A 24,694-nucleotide genomic window follows, 5' to 3' on the forward strand; every position below is an offset into this window, starting at 1 on the left:
TTAAATCTTATATATAGTTCTTATCCTGCATTTTACAGGCTCAATGGCCTGTAAAATGCAGTAACTCTTTACTGTATATAACTCTATTACACAAGTAACTCTATTACTTAAGTTTTATCACTTGGCTAACTCCATTATATAAACTTGAAGTGAACACAAAAGGTTGGTTACACAGATAAGAAGTGAATGATATCAAAGAGTAATATGTGGTGGAATCAAGAAGGTAGGTGATAAGTATCATAGCTACAGGACGTTGTACTTAAGGCACTGCTGTTTAATTTGTATATTAATGATATCTGGAATGGTTTAAATAAAACAATGGACTGAGTAAAGTATAACATCTGTCAGTTCATCCTTTTAGGATGAAAATATTATAAGATATGCATTACACTGACAGAACTGGACTGCAAGAAACTGATGAGACTAAAGATTTGAAGTTGGTGGCGAATAGGGAGTTAATGTGCATGCATGTTGGCATTAGGTGGGAACTCATCTGACCATATATTACATCTCTTCTAGATCAAGCAGATGTATTTTTTCAATGGCATGCTAGTTTCTTTCTTTCTTTTTTGATAAATTTCATTTATAATATTATATTAGTATTATGGTTCTTGTCTCATTAATGATGGCTTCATGAACATGGGCTCTTCTGATCTGATTTTCCCTTTCAGTTGTTTCTGACTGTAGGTGACTTTGTAGGCATTGCCCACAAAGTATTATTCCTGGGGAGAGTTTTACAAGGTAGTTCACCATTGCTTCCCCCCCCCCCAATTTATCCCTGCTCAGGACCAGCATATGACTGGGACGCATTCATGACTGTAATCCATGTGTGTGTGTATAGGGCCTGTTTGCCTGTTCTGGAAGATGAAAAACTAGAGTTTTGGGGTGACAAAAACCTCCTACCTCCATATGAGACCGGCTAACTCACCTTTAGTCGAAAGAGACCAGATAAAGGTTTCTCATATCAATCGAACCCAGGTCTTTCCGACCAAAGGGCTTCGTCTATACCGAGTGAGCTATGGAGCTTAATAAGCTCTTCACCTCACTCTTTTTCATTTTGGCACCTATCTGATATTTATTTTCTATGTTCTACCAAAGTCTTCCCATGACTTTTGACTAACCATAACTCAATGATTATAATAATATGATGGTATATTTTGTTTCTGCACACAGTTTTTCTAATTTTCTCCTTGTCTGATCCAAACCAGTTTTTTTTTTTATGTAATTAAAGTTAAATCTGATGTGTCTCTGTTTCTTCTTAGGCCTTAATTTAAATTTGACTTTCTTTGTGATCCATTCCATAATCTACACCAGATGGCATTTATGCTAGCACTTCTTCATCTTCTGTTCATCATCATCATTGTTTATTTATAATTTTTTTACAATTATAAATAGGGAAACAAATCGAAACAAATGAGCCTGTGTACACTAAGATTGGACATGGAGGTTTTTATGATGTGAAGAAAAGCCAGGCTTCCCTGTTATATGCTAATTGATAGATCTCTAATGTGGAGATCCATCATAGTTGGGAGGAAACTGGAAGAATATTGAGTTTGGGGTCTGCCTCTTTTTCTTTACCCATCTGTAGGGGTGTAAAGGACCAGAGCATCAAAAGGCGCAAAAGATGGGTGTCTGAGTTGGTGGCCAAGCCATTTTATTTGGTTGCTTTGAACAGTGCTGACTAGAGGAGCTTGCTGGGTTTCTACTATATTAGAAAAGTTGGAATGTGGTCTTGCCAGGAGTAGTTGAGAATATTTTTTAAACAAGTAGTTCCAAAGCTGTTTATAATATTGGTTGCTGCTTTTGTTGAGATGTTCCAGGTTGGGGAGCCATATAGAAAGACAGACTGGCTGGTGCACTTGTAAAGATGACTCTTTGTCTCCTTTGGGATGAGGCTTGACTTTTCTACTTTTTTTAAGAATTCTATGGAACTGGAGTGCTTTTTGTTTTCTTGTCTATCTGTTAAAGAATCCAAAATGTGATCCTAGGTATACAAAATCCTCTACTTAGTCAAGGTAATCATTATAATTTATATAAATGTACCCATCTATCTGGTTTTTTAATATCTTTGTTTTTTGAGAGTTTATTTTTAGTCCAAATATTTCTGCAGTTCTCCTAAGGCTGTTAAAGTGGTTTTGGGCATCTATGATGTTAGTCAGTGAGGATTATATCATCTGCAAAGTGAATCTGTGTATATGGGTATTGGATGAGAATTCCAGATTTAACTTGGATCAATTTAAAAAAATAGTCAATCACTATGATGAATAGATATGGGACTAGAGTATCTCTCTCTCTGTAGGACTCCTGTAGTGATGGGAAAACTATCTGTTTTGTCTCCATTAACTAGTGCTGTAGCTTGATAACCTTGATAATTTTTGGTGGAATGTCATAAAGTCTGAGTGTTTCCCAAAGTCATTCCCTATCAACAGAATGAAATGCTTTGGTAATGTCAATAAAGTTCAAAAGCAATGGTAAGTTCTTGTCCTTTGAACCCTCTATTAGTCTTCTGATACATTGAATGTATTCTAGAGTACTGCATTTTTTGAGGAATCCGGCCTGGTTTGTACAAAGTAATGGAGTTATATGTGGTTCAATGCTATTTAATATCAGTCTATTGTAAATTTTTAGTGGGGTAGATAACAGTGTGATTCCTCTGTTACTAACAACATAATCTCTGACTGGAGAAGTCATTGTGTATAATATTATTTTATGTTATGGACCACATATGCATATTCATAAATGTGATCCTCTCATTATTCATTAAATACAATATTAAGGAAATATTGTTAAGTGATAATAATAATGAACATTGCAAGTTTAAAAAAAAAAGAATTCAACATAATGGGTGGCAAGGATATAAATAAAAATTACAATTTATTTTCAAAGTGATTAAGACTTTATAGCTCCATTAAACTTGTAATCAAGGATTAGGCAGTTACCTATTCTAGCTTCACTGGTCTTTCCATGGGTCTAAATTTATCTACTACTTCTAGTAATTAATATCTTTTCATCCTGATCTTTCTATATTTAACTTAGTATTTTAAGTTGAACAATAAAGCTAGTAATTATGACTGACTTAGGAAGAATCATGGAGCAATGCCATGGCTTGAGAAACTACAAGGAAAGAATGTCAGTAGTGCATGGGAAGTGGTCAGATTGTTTGAGAGAAGCAGTACCAGACTGCAGTCCCAAGGTCAGGAGGAGAATTAAGTGGATAAGCATAGATATAAAGCAAGAGCTGGAAAAAAAAAAAAAAAACACCGTGAAGAGAATATAATAAGCAGTACAACATGTAAGCAAGAAAGGCCAAATCAGATTGAGAGAAAATTAGCTAAGGAGGCTGAAGTAAATACAAAAGAGTTTTTTTTTCCCATTATGTAGCAGGAAAAATGACTATAAACAATAGTGACGGTAGGAAGGTGACAAATGCAAAAGAAATAGTTGAGTTGCTGAATGATCATTTTTGAAGAGATGTAGATTTTGCAGTTGCTGATATGACAGAGATACACAGGAGGTATTCATCACATTGGGGAATAGTGACGTGAATACAGCAGTTGCACTGGATGGCATGTCAGCCCATGTACTATGTGAATGGGCAAGAGAACTGACATTGCCTCTGATGAAGTGTTCAACCTAAGTCTCAGCTTTGGCTGGTTTCCAGGGGAGTGGAAAGAGGGTAAGATAGTTCCATTTCATCAAGGTAGCTCCAAGACAGAGGTTGCAAACTACTGACCAATTATCTGAGTTGTTTAAGTGTTGGAAAAGTTTTTAACTTGAACAATCCAACAGTGGGGTAAATAGGGATGTGATGCTCTATAGTGGGCAGCACAGCTTTGTAAAGGGTAGCTCTTGTCTTAGTAACTTATTCACACGTTATAAAGTGGCAGAAGCACTGAATAAAGGAAATAGTAACACCATGATACTGCTGGACTTTGCAAAGCCATTTGACAGATTACCACATGGAAAACTATTACACAACTTGGAGCAAATTAGAATGGACAGACACCAGATGGTATATGGTGGAGTGAAATACAGGAAAATGAGGGTCATCAGTGGAGCACCGAAAGGTTCTGTACTAGGGCCATTGGAGTTTTAATTTGAATATCAATGATATATAGGTAAGGATTTAAGAGGAGATATTCAGTTTGTTGATGATGCAAAACTGGGTACAGCAATAGCAGATAATGGTAATGTAGATATCATGCAGGATTGAATTAAATAAACTGGCATTATGGATGAAGGATAACGATTGTCAATTGCAAATTGCAAAAGTTGGTAAAATAACTAACAAAGATTTTTCAACATTAAAAAATATTGAATGTTGAAAAACCACAAGTAAAGATAGGGAAGATATTATTCCTCTTTATAAGGCTATGAGTCAGCCACCTGGGTTTCTTGGGGATTATGAGGATCATCAGTGGATGACCCTCATAATCCCCAAGGGTTCAGAGGATTCAGAGATGAGTTATAAGCTGGTGGACAGATCTGTGGAATGCTTCCTATGAGGGTAGGATGAGAGCCAGAAAAGTAGGGACATAATAGAAACTTTTAAGATATTAAAGGGGTTTTATAAAAATTGATGCAAAGAAATTTTTTCAATATATGACAATTAGTAAGAGAACTAGGGATCATTAATGGACATTGTGTAAGAGTGTGTGAACTAGATTTTTTGCATGGAGAGTGGTGAATGAATGGAATGGATTGCCGAATCAGCTGTGAGTTCTGTGACATTGAATAAGTTTAAGGAGAGGTATGACATTACTCTGACTCTCTCACAATTAGTTTCTGGACACATTGAAAATAATATCTTACTGTGAGATGTTCATGAGCAACAGCATATGTGAAAGAGCAGGTAGACTTAAAATAAATAAAACAAGTATACAATAAAAGTAACCAACTCTCACTATAATGAAACTACTGACTTTTTTTTTAACCCATCCTAGTGGGTTAAAAAAAAAAATGTTTGGTATAGTTGAAAGGCTTTCCAAGGTAAATTTAGCAAACCTTTCCTATACTTGACAGTGAACTATACAGGTGACTGGAAAAATCAATATTTGTATTTAAAATTCTTACCAATTTCTTCTCTTTCCTTGTTAGTCTTAACTTCAATATAATATGGAACACCTTGTCCTTTTTTAGTTGTTGCATGAATTGTTACACGATATTTTGTATCTGGCAAAAGTCCAGCTAACTTAGCTCTTGTCTCTTTAGGATCAGTAATTGGTGGATGTCGCTCTTTTTTCACACCAAGTGCAGTTCCTTCAACTACATAAGAAAAAAATTATTATAAAACAATATAACAAATACAGCAAACACTTTTTTTTTTCAATGATACATTCTAAATAAGTGTTTTGTTCAAAATATTGAACTTTCTCTTGCAACCCTTCAAAAGTAAGTATCACTTCCTTTTGATGTTCTCAGTGCTAATATATCAACTGAATTTCTCATCTTTTATGAATATTGTTGGATGACTGCTAAACACATCATTATAAAGCAACTTCTTTTTTTTTTAGTCTCCTTTCAACTTATGAGTCATAAATTTTTGTTCACAACATTATTAGAATTATCTCATGATCCCCATGGAGTGAAAAACTCATCACAGGAAACCCCTTTGTCATACACATCTCAGATACCGTGCCTTAAATCTATTTAAATTTGTAAACGTGATGCCTCACACAATCATTCAAGGAACAGTATAATGAGCATGCAAAATACATACTAATCACTCACTCCCCTACTCACACCTTTCAGGGATGACCACTTGTTCTCCTCCCACTCCCATCGTTTTATGAAAACTCTTTTCAACTTTAATGCTATAACAAACCCTTATCGACTTGTACAGCTTTAGCATATCACCCCCTCTTCCTCCTATCCATAAGACTTTACAAATTACATTTTGTCAACCTTTGCTGACACATAGTATTCCATTCCACAGACCAGAAACTTAGTCAATTGCCTCTGGACCCTTTCCAAAATCTCTTCATCCTTTTGAAAGGTAGGTGACCAAATCTGTGCACAGTAGTACATATATGGCCTAAACGATGCCTTTAACACAATCGAACCAGAATCTCTTTGCTTCTACACATCAGTGTCCTCTGTATCACTGCCAGAATTCATTGTGTTGTCTTCACTATTTTGGCAATGTGTCCTCTAAATTTTAGATCCTTATTCACCATCACTCCCAATATCTCTTATTTCCTCAACCTCGAAACAATATATCTCCCACGAGTAAATTCTAAATATCTTATTTTTTCCAAATTTTAAAACCTTGCATTTCACAACACAGAACTGTATCCCCACTCCTGTGCTGATTCACTCAGTCTACTCCACTCATAGTTCTTCCCAACTTTGCATCATCTGCAAACAACTGAATGTACAAATTCAAATCTTCCAGTATTCAACCTCCAATGCACTAGTTTGACTATCAAAATCCAAGTATACCACTGTGTATCCATCTCCCTCCTCTAATGAAGCTATTACCTTATTGTAATAAGCAGATTACTAACACATGACCTCCCTTTATCAAATCCATGCTTTCCATCAAAGATAGTACCACTGTTGTCAACCCAATTTTGGATCCTGGTTCACAATAAAATCTCCAACATTTTAACCACAACATCTGACACACAGATTGGCCTATAATTTGATGCTCAAGTTCTGTCACTTTCTTTATGAAGCAGTACAATCTTCCCTTCTTTCCACTCCTTTTGAACTTGACCCAATGCAAGACTCATCTGTTTAATACGTCAAGGCAGGTGTCAACTCCCTTCAAAATTCACAGTAATATATCATCCAGTCGCATATCCTTGTTAACATCAACTTTTTTTCAATTCCTCATATACCTCTTCCTCACTCAGTCTCTCATTCAAACTCTCCATGATGTCACATTCATAAAGATGAAAGACCTTTATGAAGTGCTCATTAAATATCACGACTATATCCTCTGCAGCAGTTGGTCTTATATCATTTATTTCAATAAATAGCATCCTACCATTTTTTTTTTTTTTGGGCTTCATTAGCTAATTGCTGCTCATACTGAACTTTTGATAACCTTGCTAACCAAGTCACCTACCTTGCCTGTTCCTCATACTCCTAATGAAATTGATTGTAACCACTCATCTTATGTTGCCTACATAATGCCTTCTTTCTCTGTTTTGTATCCCTAATCTCTTCATTCATCCATTTCACACCTACCTTATTTAACCTTTGCTTCTGCTAGATATTCTTGAATATCATCCAAGCAGCATTAATCTCCTTTCCATGCTAGAACTGCAAGCTGTCTCTCCTGAGCTTCCCATAATCACCAGCCTTGTAGGTCCACATATACTCTTTCCTCACATGGCTGGAACCACCCAGATAATCACTTCGTGGTCCCTCTCACCAACTGGAGGGAAATTTGACACCTCATTTATGACATGATCAAGTTCAAGACCCTCAATCCTTGCATACCCTCTGTTACATGCTATCTGAAATGGTTATCCCTCAAAAACTCGAAATTCATTTTCTTTAATTCTGGTTGTTATCCCAATCTATATTGCCATAATTAAAATCACCCATAATTATTAATATTGTTCCGGGAAACTCCAAGGAGTCGACAGACTCATCGAGGGAGGCCCTAACATGTCAAGAACAACTATTCAACATTCACACAGTATCTATCATACCTTGCCTTGAACTCATTTACGGTCGTAGCACCCACAACAGACTCTGGAAGCTTATGACCACTCTTTTCTTCTTTAATTGGTTAATTTGCTTATAAATTTCATGGTCACCAGCCTCCAGATTACCAGGTCTAAAGCAACATCCAATGAAGTATTTCACTCTATTCATCTCTATCTCATACCATACTGCCTCAAAACCACTATTCTCCCTTTGCATCTCTATCTTGTATAGACATAACTGTTTTTTAATCATCAATAGCACTCCACCTCCCATTTTACCCTTACTATCTTCATATCATACTCTTCCATCTCTATTCCTGTCAGGATGCCATCCTCATCCAAATATGTCTCACTTATTCCAAAAATTTTTGGGTGAATGAACTCAATCATTGCAACCATTTCAATCCCCTTGTTTCTGATACTTCTAGTATTTGTATAAACAAAACAGATCATTCCTGGATCAATTATAAAAGTCACTGATATCACTTATTTGATGTGAGCTCTCAGTACTTACATTGAGTCTTCTTCAAATCCAAATAGTTTCCCTTCATCCTAGGCCCTTCATTCTCTTCATTCTATTCCTCTCTATTTACACATTCTTTCACTTCCTCTTTGAGCTTCACTTTCCCTACTTTCACACAAAATTGAAATTCTTGGTACTATTATTTCTTTAAGAAGAATTCCACCTTTCATCAATTCTTCTTGGAAACTTAGCATAGGGTAGATAATTTAGAAATATTGCTGGCCGAGTGATTAGCATATCAGCTCTCCAACCAACAAGCTATGGGCATGGATGCTTGTGACTGTCTTTAGGTGGGTATTGAATTTCATTGCCTGGTGTAGGACCACTGCCCTGCTTACTGGAGGCCAGAAGTGGTTTAAAAAAAGTTCCATGTTTGGTGTTTAGAGCAGAGCTTCTAAAGTATAAAAAATGTATAAATAATTAAAAAGGAAAAAAAATCTTGGGCAACCAATGTACTATAAATTTACAACACCTTTTGTGGGTGGGAATCACATAAAAAAAAAAAAAAGTCAAACGATCTCCAATCAGTTATTATTATCTAAAGACTTTCTCAAATCTATAACCAGCTGGTGGTTAAGCAGAGACATATCAACTTAGCCACCAAGGCAAGCTAAATGGATTAGTCGATTACTTAAGAAATGATTAAAAATTAGCCAAAGACATCAAAAATTTCTATCAAAATAACAATTAACCAGTTGGTTGAGTGGACAGCATCTCTATTCATGCAGGTTTAAGTGTCACTGTAGACATAAGTTTTTGTATATCTCTTTAGGTGGCATATGATTTTCACAGACCAATAAGAGACACCAATTTGTGGCGATGTCCCGAGAAAATGTTTCATGCTTGGTCTTTCAGAAAAAAATTTCAGGATTATTTATCTGTTGTGTGTTTAGGATTAGGTGCTAAGTGAACCTTATAATAAAGTTTAAGGGAATGAAAATGTCACAATGAAAGAATCAAATGCATAGAGGACAATAATCGTGAGAAAAAAAGATGATAAGTATTGATATAAATAATTAGAGTATTTGTTCTAATTCCTATTTTATTTGGCCTGGTTAGATCATAATTGGTTGTGGATAGTTTTTCTTTTTAGATTTTTGTTGTTCAGAGTATATTTTTTTTAATATATCTTGTTGGTGATTTTGTACTGTGTTTAAATAATGGCAGCCACCTTAAATTTGCAGATATGTTATCTTGTAGTCCTTGAATGATGGCAGGCTGCATTTTATGCTATATAATACTAAATTTTGTGGCATGCAGTAATTGCAGCATTGCTGCATTCTGGCAGAAATGAGACAGGTAAGGAACAGGGAAGGCTTGTCTGTAAAAATGTAGGAAAGGAAGAGCCTGGTGACACTGATATTAGCATCAATTAAAGCAACTACAGTAGCAGTGTGTCAAAGAATGTCAGCAGAGAAAGAGAGAGTCATGAATATTACATCAGCCAGCATAGTAGATTTAGAGGATGATTAACAATCAGGTAGATGAATGTCAAGTGAGAGTAAGTTGCTTGGAGTATCCCTAGTACACAAATGTGAAAGAAGTGATTAATTAGCTTTAATCTTTTGATTAAGATACTGGAAAGGCTAACTGATGCAAAGTGAGCAAGAGTGAGAGAGTTGTGAATGATAGTAGAGGGAACAGGAGAACAATGGGAAGAAAGGAAATGAGAGAAGGGCAAGGCAGTACAGCAGATAGGGATGGAGAGAAGACAGGTAAGTGGAAGAGAAAGAAGAGAGAGAGAGAGAGAGAGCAAGAAATTAATGGAGATTCTGTTTTGCACTCCATGTATCACTGAATAGCAGAGAGTACTTGCATGAAGGAATGATAGTGTGACTATGACAATAAAGCAAGGTGAAAAAGTGGATAAGAGATGATCGTGATGTGGGTACGTACGAATGAGAGTTAGTATGAATCGGGTGGAGGAGATCCGAGGTTTATTGCAAAACAGTGTGTGAGAGAGAGGGAAGATATTAAGCATTTTACCTAGATTTGATAATATGGAGTTCAGGAGAAGAGCATCAATAATGAATGGTATGATTGCAAGAATATGCCCAAAGAGAGCTGAACTGCATTTAAATAAGGAACAATATACGCTGGGGGTGCTTAAGGGTCAAAACTGTATAACTGAGAGGAGACTTCAACATCGCCTTTAAAGGAATGCAGAGAACTGACCAGGGCTTCTGACCTAATGTCCAATCCTCACCTTCTCATGGTGCACCCTGTACCCACCATGATACTGAACGAACGAGGATGGACTGGCAATTTGGGTTTAGTCGACCGAATTGTATTCTTATTGGCTTAAACCAAAATAAAAAAAAACGACGGTACAACATGACAGAATTTCATGCTGGTTGGGATGTTGCCCAGATAAACAAGGCCCCTCCCCCCCATTGTTTTTGCCAGGAAACCAGGGCGAACAGTAAAAAGTCAGCTACTGAAACAAATCGAAAAACACACCCCAACTTGTCACAGAGTTCAAGATCAGCACTATCAACGTGAGAAGCCTGAATGGCAAAGAAATGGAGCTAGCTGAGGAAGTGAATAAGTACCAGATCGACATAATAGGGGTGACTGAAACAAAAAAGATAAATCTGGTGAGATTTTTCTGAGCAATAAATATAAAATGTTATATTCACTCAATGACAGTCAGGGAAAAGGTGTAGCTATAGTATTGAACACAAAATATGAGGCTAATCTTCTTGAATGGCAAATAATATCAAGTAGAGCAGTGATTTTCAACCGAATGCACATTGGTGTGCCAAGGTACACCAATGTGCTGAAAGAGGTCTTCAGGTGTGCCATGAGATTTGTGAAAACAAATTAATTGAAAGAAATTATGTCATAATTTGTGCATTTATTTATTTGTTAGTATCTGGTCTTCCATCCCACCTGAAGCTTCCTTATTTATATTTTACGAAACTCACAGTTGGTGAATCGGTTTAAAATTGTGTGCTGATTAGTTTTAATCTTTTCATAAGTGTGTTCACAAATAACTTAATTCTCTTATTTTTAAGGTAACTGGTAAGAGTTATTTTATTATTTATATGGATATTATATATTCATTTGAAAAAATCAATAAAAATTTTTAAAAATAATTTAGAGGTTTGTTTTTCTTACTCAAAATGTCAAAAATATAATTTAAATTTTTTTGGAGCCAAAAGGATAAGTGATTACTATTATTCATATCTTGTGTGTGTAAATCAATCTAAATTATGCCTATTTTTTGTCAGATCATCAAAAAAATTAAAAGAATATTTTTTTAGTGTGCTGCAGAATTTTAAAAATTAGTCTAGGTGTGCCATATTATGAAAAAAGGTTGAAAATCACTGAAGTAGAGGGATGTGGGCAAATAAAAGAACTGGGAATTGGACAATGGAAAATTTAGAAAAAGAAACTGACACAATGAAAAAGGAAAAGTTGGTCCTTGTTGGGGATCTAAACAGCAAAGAAGGAAATGATTATCAGACATTTAAAAATATTTTGGAAAAATTTGGAGAAAAGAGCAAAGCTAATAATAATGCCAAATACCTGTTGGATTTTTGCTCAGTACACGGGCTGCTTATTATTAACACAATGTTCCAACATAAAATTGTGCACAAATTTACATGGAGAGAAGAAGCAAGGAATAAGAAAGGTCTCACTGACTATGTTATTGTTGATAGTAATGTTTTCCCAGTGTTGCAGGACACTAGTGTGTACATAGAATTTGAAATTGATCACCATTTAGTCTTGAGCAGGATAAAATGAAAAGAAGAACATGTAAAAAAGTTTTAAAGATAATAAAAGTTGAGCAGCTCTCAGATGTGAACTGTGGACTAAAATACATAAACATTATTCAAGAAAAAATGAAAGAGTTTGAGAACAGGAACCAAACCTAGGAGAGTCAGTGGCAAATCCTGAAGAAAACGTTGATTGATTCAGCCAGAGAGGCATGTGGTGAGGTTGACTGCAAGGATAGAAAAATCATGGTGATTTTTGTCCATGGTGGACATAGGAAGTTAAAGAGGCATTGAAGGAAAAGAAGAAAGCATATCAAAAGTTCCTGGGAAATAAGTCAGCTTGTGCTCTTAGAGAATACAGAGACAAATGTAAGAAAGCTAAACAAAAAGACTTTGATAAGAACATAGAAAATAAATATCAAGAAGGTGGCAAAATATTCTGGAAGTGTTGAAAAAGCTCAGAAATGGAGGAAAGAGTACTATAAAAGGAATCAGAGATGATAAAATTGACATGAAAACTGGTGAAAAAGATATCCTTGATGTACGGTGTAATTACTTAGAAAAATTGCTAAATGACGAACAGAGATGACAACACAGTAGTAAAAAAAATACTCAACAGACATGCAATCAGGAATACATATCCATAATTGAAGTAGAAAAAGCCATCAAAAGTCTAAACTGTGGAAAGGCAGCAGGAGTAGATGATATTCGACCAGAAATGCTCACGTATGGAGGTATAAAAGTCTTACAGTGGCTGCACCAATAGTTTAGAATGTCCGGACAGAGGGATGAATTCCAGATGATTGTACTAAAGCTCTCATAGTACTCGTATATAAAAAGGGAAAGACTTGTTCTTCACCAAGTCTCCCTTTCACAATTCTTATCAACCGTTTCTCAAGTATACTTTCATAAATCTTACTAAGAACACTTAGTAGGGAAATACCCTCTGTAATTCTCAAATTCAGTTTTAGAATGTGAGAATTACAGAGATATTTCCCTACTGAGTGTTGCTGTTAAGATTTATGAAAGCATACTTGAGAAATGGTTGATAAGGATTGTGAAAGGGAAGCTTGGTGAAGAACAAGCTGAATTCAGGCCAAATACAGATTGTAACGATCAAATTTTCACATTACGACAAATAGTTGAGAAATCGTGGGAATATAAAAAAGATCTGTATTTAAGTTTTGTAGATCTTAAAAAGCCATATGACAAGGTGCGAAGAGAGAGAAGCTTTTCAAAGTACCACAGTTGTATGGCATCAATAGAGCATTATATAAAGCAACAGTTAGTCTTTATTTGAGTTGTAAGTCAGCAGTTAGAATTGAAGGAAGTACAGGAAGATGGTTTTATGTTAAATTTGGTGTCAAACAAGCATGTACATTATCCCTTCTGTTATTTATTATCTATACAGATCACATTATGAAGGAAAGTGGTACTAAACCTGATATCAAAATTGGAGATATTAATCTCTATGCAGATGATGTTATACTTCTAAATAAATCTGTTACAAGTGTGCAAGATTCCCTGAATAAATTGAATAACTATAAATTGAGAATATATATGAATAATATATATTCTCAAATGAATAATATATATATATATATATTATTCATTTGAGAATATATATTATTCATATGAGACTTATTTGTGCCTATGGTCCCACAGAAGGTTCTACTAAGTTGGAGTGGAGGCTTTAGAGAAAGCAACTGACACATTGAAAAAGGAAAAGTTGGTCCTTATTGGGGATCTAAATAGTAGAGTAGGAAATGATTGTCAGGCATACAAAAATATTTTGGGAAAATTTGGAGAAAAGAGCAAAGCTAATAATAATGGCAAATACGTGTTGGATTTCTGCTCAGGACATGGACTGATTATTACTAACACCATGTTCCAACATAAAAATGTGCAAAAATTCACATGAAGAGGCAAGGAATAAGAAAGTCTCATTGAATATGTTATTGTTGATAGTGATGTTTTCTCCCTGGTGCAGGACACCAGAGTGTACAGAGGATTTGAAATTGGAAGTGATCACTATTTAGTCTTGAGCAGAATAAAATTGAATTTCATAATGAAAAGAATAACATGTAAGAAAGTTTTAAAGCGAATAAAAGTTGAGCAGCTCTCAGATGTGAACTGTAGACTAAAATACACAAAGATTATTGAAGAAAAAACGAAAGATTTTGAAACATGAACCAAACCTTGGAGATTCAGTGCCTTGAAGGAAACCTTGATTGATTCAGCCAGAGAGGCATGTGGTGAGGTTGTCTGCAAGGATAGAAAAATCAGAACTTCATGCTGGACACAGGAAGTTAAAGAGACAGTGAAGGGAAAGAAGAAAGTATATCAATTGTTCTGGCAAAGAAGTCAGCTTGTGCTCTTAGAGAATACAGAGACAAATGTAAGAAAGATAAACACTGTGTAAAACTTGCTAAACAAAAGTCATGGGAGGACTTTGGCAAGAATATAGAAAATAAATATCAAGAAGGTGGCAAAATATAATGGAGGTTGTTGAAGAAGCTTAGTAATGGAGGAATGAGTGCTGTAAAAGGAGTTAGAGATGATAAAGGTGACATGAAAACAGGAGAAAAAGATATTCTTGAAGTATGAAGTAATTACTTTGAAAAATTGCTAAATTAAACAAGCAGTGATATCACAGTGGTAAAAAACACTCAACAAGCATACAGTCAGGAATACATATCCATACTTGAAGTAGAAAAAGCCATCTTGAAATGTGGAGACAGCAGGAGTAGATGACATTCGACCAGAAATGCTGAAGTATGGTGGTATAAAAGTCTTACAGTGGCTGCACTGCATAGTTCAGAAGGCCTGGTCAAAGGGACGAATTTCCGATTATTGGAATAGAGCTTTCATAGTACTCGTATATAAAAAGGGAAATAAAACTCTGTGAGAATTAGAGGTATTTCCCTACTGAATGTTCCTGGTGAGATTTATGCAAGTATACTTGAGAAATGGTTGAGAAGAATTGTGGAAGAAAATCTTGGTAAAGAACAAGCTGGATTCAGGCCAAATAGAGGCTGTCAGGATCAGATCTTCACTTTAAGACAAACAGAAGAGAAATCATGGGAATATAACAAAGATCTGTATTTAAGTTTTGTCGATCTGGAAAAGGCATATGACAAGGTGCCAAGAGAGAAGCTATTCAAAATGCTACAGTTATATGGTGTCAATGGGGCATTACATCAAGCAATACTTAGTCTTTATTTCAGTTGTAAGTCAGCAGTTAGAATTGAAGTACAGGGAGATGGTTTAATGTTAAATCTGTGTCAGACAAGGATGTACATTTTCCCCTCTGTTATTCATTATCTGTATGGATCACATCATGAAGGAAAGTGGTATTAAACCTGATATCAAAATTGGAGATGTTATTGTCAGCTCGTTGCTCTATGCAGACGATGTTAGACTTCTAAGTAAATCTGCTACAAGTCTGCAAGATTCACTGACTAAATTGAATAACTGTTGTAATAGATATGGTATGAAGGTCAGCAATAAAAAGACAAAGACAATGAAAATAGGCAGAATTGTTGAAAATGTCAACTGTGTTGTCAATGGAGAACCTGTGGAACAAGTAAAACATTTCAGCTACTTAGGCATGATTTTTAGTGAAGATGGTAAATTAAATATAGAAATAGAGAACAGAATCAACAAAGCTGGTATGGTAGGAAGTCAATTGAATAAATTCATATGGAATAAGAGAGAAATTAATTGGAACACTAAATTAGCTGTTCAAACCAGTTTTAACTTATGGATCTGAGAGCTGGGTCAGAAGTAAAACACTTGACCAAAGACTAGGGAACATAGATATGAAAGTCCTGAGAAAGATTAGAGGCTTGAACAGATGGCATCAATGGCAATATCATATTAAAAACAAGGATATTAGGAAAGAACTTGACATTGTCAGCATCCAGGAATCCATTAGCACAGCTAATCTCAGGTGGTATGGTCACTTAAACAGAATGGGCGAGGAAAGATTAGCAAAACAAGTGTTCTCTGCCAGGTTGGTAGGAAAACGACCCAGAGGAGGACCAAGATATAGGTGGAGTGATACGGTACAAAGTGCCTTAGACGATAGAAATATTAGATCTGATACTGTTGGAGTCTTGACAAGTAACAGACTGATTTGGAGGAAAATTGTAGATAGGAAGTTAGTAATATACACTAGTACTATCATATCCTGTACACCCCTTGAGGGTACATGGCAGGAATTTGATGATGATGGAATAAGAGAGTAATTAGTCAAAACACTAAATCAGCTGTATACAAAACAGTGTTCAAACCAATTTTAACTTATGGATCTGGGAGCTGGGTTAGAAATAAAACACTTGACCAAAGACTAGAGACCACAGATATGAGAATTCTGAGAAAGATTACAGGAGTGAACAGATGGCATCATTGGCAATGTTGTATTAAAAACAAGGATATTAGGAAAGAACTTAATATTGTTAGCATCCAGGAATGTGTTAGTAGAGCTAATCTCAGGTGGTAAGTCACTTAAGCAGAATGGGAGAGTTTAGATTAGCAAAACAAGTGTTCTTTGCCAGGTTTGCAGGAAAAAGACTCAGAGGATGACCAAGATATAGGTAGAGTGATACAATAAAAAGTGCCTTAGAAGATAGAAATATAAGATCTGATAATGTTGAAGTTCTGACAGGTAACAGATTGATTTGGAAGAAAATTGTAGATAGGAAGTTAGTAATGGTGCAAGTTGTTCATGCAGTACTATCATTTTCTGTACACCCCTTGAAGGTACATATTCAGGAATTTGATGATGATGCAATATAGGCTTCTGGAGGATGTTGTTCTTGAGATATGTGAGAGATCAGTGCAATAAAACTAGAGTTGTCAGGGTGGATGGGTAGCCTCTTGTAGGAATAGACACTGGTGAGAACTTATTGTTTTATACAGTGTCAAATGGAGTATGAATAGGTATAGAAATTAATGATAAACCATTGATGATGCTTTATACAAATACCAGGAACAATAAAGGATATGATTTAGTGACCCTGATAGCCTCAGTCAGTCTCCAAAGATTATTGGGATCAGTGAAACATGGTTGACAGAAGATGATAAACTGATAGGTATAGAGAAAGTAGAAAGGTACAGTATGATAAGGAATGAGTTGTGTCCTCTTAGAGCAGTGGATTTGGAGGGAAATGGCACTAACAGTTTTGAGAGTGGGCAGGACTAGGATATTAAGTGCAATGTTATTATAGGTCAGGGAGTAACCAAATTTGAAGAAAAAGAAATATGTAGGCACCTTGAGTTTGCTAAGCGCAAGCCAAGAGATTTTAGCTACAACAGTATAAATCAGGAACAGGAAAAACTAGCAGCAGTACTGGTAGTAAGGGAATGGAATTACTAATATTGTCTGAGTCATTCCTCAGGTAGTAGAAGAAACATGACATATAAGAGATTTGCATTTGGTTCTAGTCAGAGGACCTGATTGTAACTGAATTATCATCCATGTCCCAGTTGGAGAGAGTGGTGAATAGACATGCAGAAGTATCAGGAAGAAAGGAATTTATGTGGAATTATTATTACCCAAGACCCAATGGAATCAAAGACTCATTTAGGAGGTAGGTCCTTTTATCACACACAGCTCATGATACTGCACTTTAAACACACTCAAATTCTCTGCAGACACCACACTCTCAGGCTAAATATATCTAAATATATTGCTGTGTATCCTTCTCCTCTGTCTATGGAAGCAGTCACCTTATTGTAATAAGTAAGTAGATTACTAAAACATGACCTCCCTTTAGCAAATCCATGCTGTCCATCAAAGATAATACCATTGTTGTCAATCCAATTCTGAATCCTAGTTCTCAGAAGCTTCTCCGACAACTTAACTATCTGACACACAGATAGGCCTATAGTTTGATGCTTGAGTTCTACCACCTCCTTTATGAAGTGGTACAATCTTGCCCTCCTTTGGAACTTGACCCAGTGCAAAACTCTTATTAAAAACATATGTCAAGGCCGGCATCAACTCTCTGGCATATTCCTTCAGAATACGTGGTGAGATATTATCAAGTCCCAAAGCCTTATTTACATCTAGTTTGCTCAACTCCCCTACACCTCTTGCTCACTTCCAGTCAGTGTCTCTCTTCCCCATCATCAACTGCTCTCAATTTCTCCATGAAGTCACATTCACAAGATTGAAAGACCTTTATGAACTGTTCATTAAGTATCTCCACCGCACCTCCTGCAACAGCTGTCTTTATACCATTTTTTCCAATCAATATCATCCTTCCATAATCATTTTTTCTTTTGCTGGCTACATATCGAAAGAACTCCTTAGGATTCTTTTTGGCTTGATTAGCTAACTGCTATTCATACCTCTCTTTAGCTACCCCTCACCAACCAAGTCACCCTCCTTGCCTGGTCTTTGTAGACCTTATGGAATTGGTTATTTCTATTTCTCTTATGCTGCCTCCACAACACCCTTTTTCTCTGTATCGCATGCTTAATCTCTTTATTCATCCATCTCACACCTACCTTATTTAACCTTCTCACCCTTGGAATACATTTAGACATTGCATCTACTAGATAGTTTTTGAAAATCCCCCAAGCTACATTGATCTCTTTTACAGCTAACTCCTCATTCCATGCTACACCTGCAAGCTGTCTCCTGAGCTCTTCATAATCACCTCCCTGGTAGTTCCACATATACCCTTTTCTCACAGAGGTCCTCCCACTGCTGGCAACCACCCAGGTAATCACCTCATGGTCACTCTCACAAATTGGTGGATGATTTGACACCTCATTTATAATTACATCCACTGATGAGATAACAAATCCAGACCCTCAATCCATGCGTGCCCTCTGTTACATACTGTCTGAGGTAGTTATCCCTCAAAAACTCAAGAAACTCATTTTCTTTACTTCCAGTTGCTATCTTATCATTCCAGTCTATATTGGCATAATTAAAATCGCCCATAATGATCACTCTTTTCTTATTTGCTTGGCTAATTTGATTATACATTTCATAGTCACTACCATCCACATTTCCTGGTCTATAACAACATCCAACCAAGTATTTCATTCCCTTCACCTCTATCTCATAGAGCACTGCCTAAAAATCAATGGCACTATTTCCCATCTTGCATCTCTACTTTGTATGGACACAACTGTTTCTCTATCATCAATAGCACTCCCCCTCCCTTTTTACCCCTTCTATCCTCACAAAACACATCATACCCTTCCATCTCTATTCCTGTCAGGATGTCATCATCATCATCTTACCATGTCTCAGTTATTCCAACAATTTTGGGGTGAACAGACGCAATTAGTGCAACCGTTTCATCTGCCTTTTTTTCTTACACATCTAGCATTTGTATATAAATATATACACAACAGCTCATTCCTGGATCTATAGCTAGTTCCACTGACACCACTCATTCGATGTGATCTCTCTATGCTCGACTGGGGCCATTTCCCTTTCTGCTTATTCATTTTAGAACCCTCTTCAATTCCAACTGTTTCCTCTTGATCCCAGGTCATCCCATTCCTTTCCTATCTACACATGCTCTCACATCCTCTCGGAGCATCCACCTTTCTCATGCTGTGTACCCCTGTCCACCCTGAGCCTCCCCGTTTTCCTGTTCATCGTGCACACCCATTCTCTCATTTTCCATTCTCATGCCACTTACTTCCTCATTCATAACCACCTCTTCAATCTCTCCTGTTCTTCCACATCACTTCCCACTTGATCTGATTCATTCTCTGTACTCACTTCTCTACCTTCCAGCAAGTCTCTCCAAGTGACTCATGCCATAACCACTCAAATGCAGTCCATCGCTCCCATACACTTCCTCCTTCAAACTCAATGAAGGCAGGTGATTATAATAATCTTAGAAATCAGCTCAGAGAAGTTCCATAGATGGAAGAACTGGAAGGACAAGATATCATCAGTGAATGAGAAGTAGTAAAGAAATGTTTATTAGCAGCAATGAAAATTTTTATACCTTGAGTGAAAAAGAGAACATGATTTGATGATTTGGCATAAGTGAATACTAATGATATCAAACAGGAACTGCAGATGAAAAAGAGGTTATGGTAAAAGTATAAGGAGGGGGGGGGAGTGCGGGAAGCAGCTTCATGAGGAATACAAGACTCAGGACAGGAAGGCAAACCTTAAATATGAGAAGAGAATTAGCCCTGAGATCCAAATAAAATCCCAAAGAATTTTTTTGGTTATGTGACCAGCAGGAGGAGAATGACATTGTTAAATAAAAATGGGAGTATAGTTGCTGTTTCAGAAGACATAGTGGAGTTATTTAATGAACATTCTATTGGGGCATTTCATCCTGGAAAAGAAGGTTTCATTAATAGATGCATGGGAAGTGTGCAAGAGAAGAGTGTGTTGTAAATACTAAGTACTCTGGATGGGATTTTGCCATGTGTTTTAAGAGAACATGCTAAGAAACTGACAGCTCCGTTGATTTTGCTTTTCAATGAGAGTCTGGCTAGAGGAAAGGTACCCAAGAAGTATAAGATAGTGCCATTGCATAAGAGTAAGGTAGAATGAAAGTATAAAACTATAGCCAACTTTGTATTTCTTCTGTGGTTGTTAAGATGTAGGAGAAATTAGTGAGAGATCATATACAGCATTTAGCAGATGACTGTAAAGTTATTTGTGAGCATCTGCATTGGTTTGTTAAGGGACATTATTATAAAAGGCAGATTATTAAAACAAAAACAAGAGCAGTTAAAGAAGGAAAAGCATGCTGCCATTTTTTTTTATTTTTTTTATTTTTGAGAAAGGAATTTGTAAGTGGATTGGCTGTCTCATAGATATCAGAGAGCAGTATCAAGGAAGCAGAAAGTTAGAATTTGGATCTCAGTATTGGAACCCATACTGTTTAGCCTTTATATCAATGACATTGTCAATGGATTGCTAGAAGATATTCAGTTGTTTGCAGATGTGAAGATGGAAGGGTTATTAGTAATCATGCCAATGTGGTAGCCCTTCAGGACAATGGGGTGTCATTTTACATTTAGTTGCATTATTAAAGTGTTAAAATTTAGGATCCATTGATGGCTGGCTGCATACTCTGATGGAGGAACTATACTAGAAGTTGATGTGTCAAGGGACCTTAAAGTTTAGGGGATATATCGCAAAGATAACTAAGAGGACTGCTGCAATATGAGCAACAGATATAGAGGATTGGCAATTTCATTGTATATTGTATAAAGCCTTGATCAGATGACATCTGGATTGTTGCATTCAGATTTGGTCATTGGGATCTGCAACCTCTCTAAGGTTAATGTGGAGAGAATGCAAAGACAGATAACAAAAATGATATCAGAATTATATAATTTTTGTTATCTATCAATGTCAGCTATGAGAAAGACTTGAGTGCATGTGGGCTGCAGAGTTTCGTAGACAGACTGAGAGGTGACATGATTGAAACTGTCGAAGTAGTTACAGGGGAGTTCTTTTGTATGGTAAAACAAGAGATCATCCCTGAAAGTTAATGATGGTTATGGCAAGCAAGAGGGTGGTTGTACCATGGAATGCATTGCATAATAGTGTGGTTAGAGCATAAACAGTGAATGAGGAATGGAATGACAGACTGCATTGTTTAAGATGGGCTATCTACAATGAGTCTTATAAAAGGTCCTAATAATAATCTGGGATACAATATGAGAATTGTAAAAAAAAAAAAAAAAAAACCCAGATGATACACTAAGCCAAAAGTCCTAAGAAAGGACCATTTTCTGGGCATTGTTAGGCAGCCTTGATGATTAGGAGGAAGATGTAAGAATTACTGGTTCTGAAATCTTGGAAAGTTTTGAACCATATGAAGATTGTTTTTTTTTTTTAAATCTGCTGCTGATTCCAAAATAAAGTCTGACATGTCTGTATTTGACCACGTTTAATTTGCAAGGTGTTCACAAGACACAGTCAACTAGACCTAACTCCCTATAATGGTGGCAGCAGATATATTTCCTGTATTCTTCAAGAGAGAGAGATGTTACAGATCTTCCAGTTCGTCCATAATGCAACAAGGAACTTTGTATACACCTCAAACTGAGAGGAGAGGGAGTTGATACTTTAATCATGTCTCCCTATTCACAAACTTTTCAATCTATCCCCATCCCAACCTCTGCATCAAGGAAAGATGGAAGAGACTTTTTGGAAGTGCAGAAATTGAATGCTAATGAATTTATCCATTATCTTAGAAATTAAGAGTGATGATGAACAGGCAGTTCAGAGAGCATATTACAAAAAAAAAAAAAAAAAAAAAAAAAAAAAAAAAAAAAAAAAAAAAAAGGGCAAACCAGCTCACAGAATTACTTGATTATTGAAGAATACACTCACAAGCGACAAGCATAGGTAAGTTATCATCCCCTCCCCTCTTCATAAGGCTTTGATATGGTCACATCCAGATGAGATTACTGCACACAGATAATGGTTATCTGAATTTCTGAAAGAAGGAGATAAGGATATTGGAAGAGAAAATCCATAGGCAAGAGCCTAAGATGGTGAGCTGTTTGTGGAATGCTCCCTAGGAGAGACTGAGGGTTTGTAGGTTGCACGAGTTGGCTGAGAGGCAGAAACCTAAAAGTTAGTAAAAAAAAATGGTTTTATAGGCCTGAAACAGAGAAAATTGTTTAGTACATGCTTAGAGGGAAAGAGAACATTAGGATCATCCCTGTAAATTGCAAAGAGTGTGTTAAAGGCATCAGGACTAGATTATTCATTGGAGAGTAGTGAATGAGTGGAATGGATTGCTATTGTCTGTTATGAGCATTTTGTCAGTAAATGAGTTGAAGAAGGGGTATGATAGGTACGGTACTGTGTGAATAAAGTTAATGGGACTCCCATGATGATTCTTTTGACTCCTTGGATATATATGGATAATATTAATTACTGATATAAACAAACAGGATGGTTGTTCTCACTTCAGTTATTTCTATCAGTATCCTGCCAATGATATTATGTTTCCAATTTAATTTGATAATGAAGATTTGTTTCCCTTCTTGAGAGAGAGAATATAAGAAAATTTCTTAACATATCAGAAGGGTGTCAAAATGGTATTTGAAATGATAAGTTCTTCAGTTTTTTTTTTTTTTTGGGGGGGGGGGGGAGGGGGGCATGGAATAGAGTGCCTAGCGTGGTATGAAGAGATGTAAGCATCAAAAATCCACAAACAGGATGTTCCATTACATTCTATTGTAGATGGGAGAGATTCCCCAATCTCACACTTAGCAAAGTATCTGTCAAGTCTGGTAGCTCCACACAAAGGAAAGATGAAATTATACACGAAGAATAGCTTACATTTTATTGAAAGGGTAAAAGATTTTAAATAGAGAACCTTCAACATTCTAACTAGTTTAAATACTGTCAGTCTGTTCAACAATTTCCCTGGGGATGACACAGTGGAGCTTCTTCAAAAACTTTTTCTCCAGATACAATTAGGCTATTTAAACATTGCCTACACTACCTTTCAGAATAAATGTTGGTAAAAAACAGGACTTACAACATAGCCTCCTCCTCCCCATAAAAAATAAAAACCCTAGAAAACTAGTATTGCATTCTATTGATTGGGAACAACAGACAACTTAACTCAATTTAAATATTATCTGAAAAGCTTGCACCCAAACAAAATTCACTCTTTAACCGGAAGATCTTAAAGAATTGCAGTTCCTTGACATCCAAAGTATCCATGAAAGAAAAATATTATCTTTTCAGTGTACAGAAAACTAGCCACAACTGGAAGATTCTTATATCACTTCACACAGTCAAACATTGCACTGTTCTATGATATTTTTATCATGCCTAATTTCCAGAACATCAGGAAAAAAAAAAAAAAAAAGGGAATGAAGCATTACTGCATTACTTGAGGTATACTTTTACCTTAATGGGGTATGAACTGAAGATAATTAATAAAATTCTTGCTATGCTTCCAACAACTCATTCAAATAAACAAGATTTCAAAAATGTAATTACGTTACCTTACATCAAGAATGTTATGGACACGGTTGCAATAGTGCTTCATGATTATAATGTTAATGTGGCTTTTTCCCCAATGTATAAGATTCCGAGGCGCTTGAATCCACCATAACCTCTACATCTTATCATAGAAAACCAGGTATATACAAAATTCATTGCTCATGTAGCATTTGCTATATAGGCCAGATAGGATGGTTTAAAGAAATATGCATATCTGAACACATAAAAGACACTGAGAAAAAATGAAAGCCGATCAGGATCAGACACCAAGTTGTTTGGCAAGAAATAGAAATGCCATATATTTTTCATAACTATTTTATAAGAAAATTTAAAGAAGCTTCAGAAATGCTCCATATCCCCACGCAATGTAACAAAAATCACGGTTTAATCCTGCACCAAGTGTGGTGGTCTGCATTCATCAAAATTTTAACAACTGCAGAACTGGGATGTTACATACGTTAATAATAACTCCAGACCTCCATGGAGTCAAAAAGACTCATTGTGGGAGGTGCACAATATTTGCACACAAAGCCATAAAATCATGTTTTGTGCCATACAACATGACAGCAATAACTAGCATTGTTCCAATGCTTACATATTACAATACAATACAGCAGTGTTTTTTTTGTCACTTTCTTTACATGTACTAGTGCTGAAGTTCTTATAACATCTGTTGTGCATAATTATTTTTTTCCTAGTCTTTTTTATACAAGTCTTGTATCCCTGATGATGCAAATCCAAAAACTTTTGAAAGTTGTCAGGTAATACTATTTATTTTAATCTGTTTTATGTTTATAAATGTGTAGTC

General features: G+C 36.0%; 1 protein-coding gene across 1 annotated transcript in view; it reads right to left on the reverse strand.

Moving 5' to 3' along the window:
• LOC150094452 (neuroglian-like) overlaps positions 1 to 24,694 on the reverse strand; it is a 479,168-nt gene that overhangs the window by 59,745 nt on the left and 394,729 nt on the right. The window contains exon 19 of the mRNA XM_090412472.1: positions 5,074 to 5,265. Coding sequence (XP_090268598.1) covers positions 5,074 to 5,265 — 192 coding nt within the window. The remainder of the gene's footprint in view (positions 1 to 5,073; positions 5,266 to 24,694) is intronic.

This window comes from Typopeltis vanoorti, chromosome 22, assembly GCF_054136105.1.
Source record: "Typopeltis vanoorti isolate ZY-2024b chromosome 22, IOZ_Tvanoo_1.0, whole genome shotgun sequence".
NCBI lineage: Eukaryota > Metazoa > Arthropoda > Arachnida > Uropygi > Thelyphonidae > Typopeltis > Typopeltis vanoorti.